This window comes from Juglans regia, chromosome 13 (genome assembly GCF_001411555.2).
Source record: "Juglans regia cultivar Chandler chromosome 13, Walnut 2.0, whole genome shotgun sequence".
In the NCBI taxonomy this organism is placed as follows: Eukaryota; Viridiplantae; Streptophyta; class Magnoliopsida; order Fagales; family Juglandaceae; genus Juglans; species Juglans regia.
The window spans coordinates 32,987,682-32,990,413 of NC_049913.1; the positions used below are offsets into that span (position 1 = coordinate 32,987,682).

At 39.9% G+C, this 2,732-nt stretch overlaps 1 protein-coding gene across 1 annotated transcript; it reads left to right on the top strand.

The window, feature by feature from the left end:
• The first annotated feature begins 914 nt into the window (after positions 1–914).
• On the top strand, positions 915–2,158 carry LOC118344246. Its single transcript, XM_035684390.1, has 3 exons — positions 915–1,311; positions 1,486–1,748; positions 1,832–2,158. Exons 1-3 carry the CDS (start codon positions 915–917, stop codon positions 2,156–2,158), a joined length of 987 nt encoding a protein of 328 aa, XP_035540283.1.
• Positions 2,159–2,732: the final 574 nt, after the last annotated feature.

Below are 2,732 nucleotides of genomic sequence, written 5' to 3' on the forward strand. Positions count from 1 at the left end.
AGCGAAGATTTTGTTTAATTCTTTGAGGCCTAATTCTATCTCTAGTTGGTCTGATATGCAACGTGAGTTCTTACAAAAAAAAATTCCTTTTCAGAGAACTCAGTCTTTACAAGAGCAAATAAGCCAGTTCAATCAGAAATCTGACGAGACTTTCCAGGCCAGTTGGGAAAGGTTTAAGGATTTGGTGAACATCTGTCCACATCATGATTTTGAATCATCGAGGTTGGTGAATTATTTTTACACTGGTCTCACTCTACAATACAAGCAGTTTGTTCAGACTATGTGCAATGGAGAATTCTTTAACAAGGTACCTAATGAAGCATTGTCATTTTCTGACTATCTTGCTGAGAGCGCACAATAATGGAACACTCACACTGATCGAGTTTCATTGACAGCACAGCCACTAAGGGCAATTGCTGGTGGGGGCAGATATGAGCTTAAGGAGTACACTGACATTCAAGCCCGAATAGCTGCATTGACTAGAAGATTAGAGGTCATGGAGATGAAAAAAGTGAAGGCTGTGAAAACAGTAGAGGCATGTTCTATATGCGCTGATTCGAACCACAAGACCCAAGATTGCTCGATTATGTCAGTATTTCAAGAGAGTGGCTCTGAGCAAATGCAATCAGCGAACTGGGTTAATAGGGCTCAAAATCAGCCTTTCTCTAATACATATAATCTGGAGTGGAGGAATCACCTAAATTTCTCATGGAGGAATGATCAACCTAGCCGGTCCTCGCCACCTTCTCAGTAGTTATTTCATCGAGCTGCTCCTCAGCACCAGTATATGTCATATCAAAGTTCTCAGAGCTATCATTTTGTAGCACCTCCAGGATTTCAGCCTCATGTAGCTGCACAGAGTTCTCAGCCTCAATCATTTGCGAAGAAGTCTCTAGATGACATATATAGCACAAATGGTCAATATACTTCAACAATTCATGCAGATTCAGGCCACCACAAACAATCAAAACACTCAGGCCATAAATGACTTGCGGGGCACCATCAATAAAATAAACACAACATTGAGCACTCAAGAGAAAGGAAAATTTCTAGCACAGCCTCAGCCTAATCCACAAGTATACCGGCAACAACAACAGCAAGTGCATAATGTCTCAGGGGAGATTTTTGAGACAGCAAAAGCCGTTCTTACTTTGAGAAGTGGAAAGGAAGTTCCCCAACCAGAGATGACTATGGACACACAAGTAGTTGCTCCTACACCTGTAGATGCAACAGAGATTGATGAAACTGAAAAAGAATCAGAGCTAGTGAGACCAGAGTCGAAGAAGCCTGTGAGTGCAGATGATGAAACTAGTAAGGGGTACCAACCTGTGGTTCCCTATCCTCAGAGATTGGCAGCTAGCCAAAAGAACAAATACCACACTGAGATTCAGGAGATCTTCAAGCAAGTAAAGATTAATATTCCACTCTTGGATGCCATACAACAAGTTCCTTCATATGCAAAATTTCTAAAGGACTTGTGCACAGTGAAAAGGAAGTTGAATGTAAAGAAGAAAGCTTTCCTAACAGAGCAAGTCAGTGCATTGATATTAAGTGAGACTCTTCAGAAGTTTGGAGATCTCTGCTCTCCCCACATTTCCATTATAATTGGTGAGTCACGTATTAGGAGAGCTCTACTTGATTTGGGGAGTAGTATAAACTTGCTACCGTTCTCAGAGTATGAGCAGTTGGGATTAGGTGAGCTAAAAAAGACCTTCATCAAGCTACAGTTAGTTGACAGATCACTCAAGGTGCCAAGGGTGTTGTTGAGAATAAGCTGGTCCAGGTGGACAAATTTTACTACCTAGTGGATTTTGTAGTTCTTGATATGCAGCAGCCAACCACTACTATTTACCAGACGCCCGTCATCCTCGGGCGCCCATTCCTTACTACCTCTAATGCACTGATAAATTATCGAAGTAGAGTGCTGAAACTCACATTCAGGAATATGACATTGGAAATGAATGTATTCAATACTTTCAAGATGTCTAGTGATTGCGACGAGTCAGAGGTGCATGCTGTTGATGTGATTTCAGAGCTTGATGAAATAAAGAGAGAGGCCTACGACAATTCCCGCTTGACAGGAAGATCCATGACAAACATCTTGTTCCTGATCAGAAAGTGCTCCTCTACAATTCAAGACTGCATCTTTTTCCCATGAAGCCGAAATCTCAATGGAATGGGCCGTACATTATAAAAGAGGTTCATCCTCATGGCGCAGTAGACATTCTCAATCCAAAGAATGGCAATTGCTTCACTGTCAACAGACAATGTCTAAAGCCATTTCTGAAGGTCTTTGATCCACACAAAGAGATTTTGCTTGTGCATGGTTCCAGGGAAGTGTTTTGATCTTTTCACCCTTTACAACTTTCTTTACTTGCATTTTGTTTGTTTTTATTTGTTGTTTTGCTTTAATTTTATATTTCATTTATTTTTTTGTTGTTTTGCTTGATTATTTCTGTGCACTTTGTTTTCTTTCGTTCGATTCATTGAGGACCATGTCTCTCACTAGTCGGGGGGTAGCATGTGTGCACAGAAATAAAAAATAAATAAATAAATAATTACATTAATGTGATGTGCATTGATACACATATGATTGACACACACTCTATTTCTAGTATTTTGTGAAATCTGAGTATCTTGGTAGAGTAGTTGAGCGGAATCGTTTTGTGAATATTTATTTTCAACCTTGAGCATAAAGCATTATTTTTTATGCATCATATTTTGTTGATGTG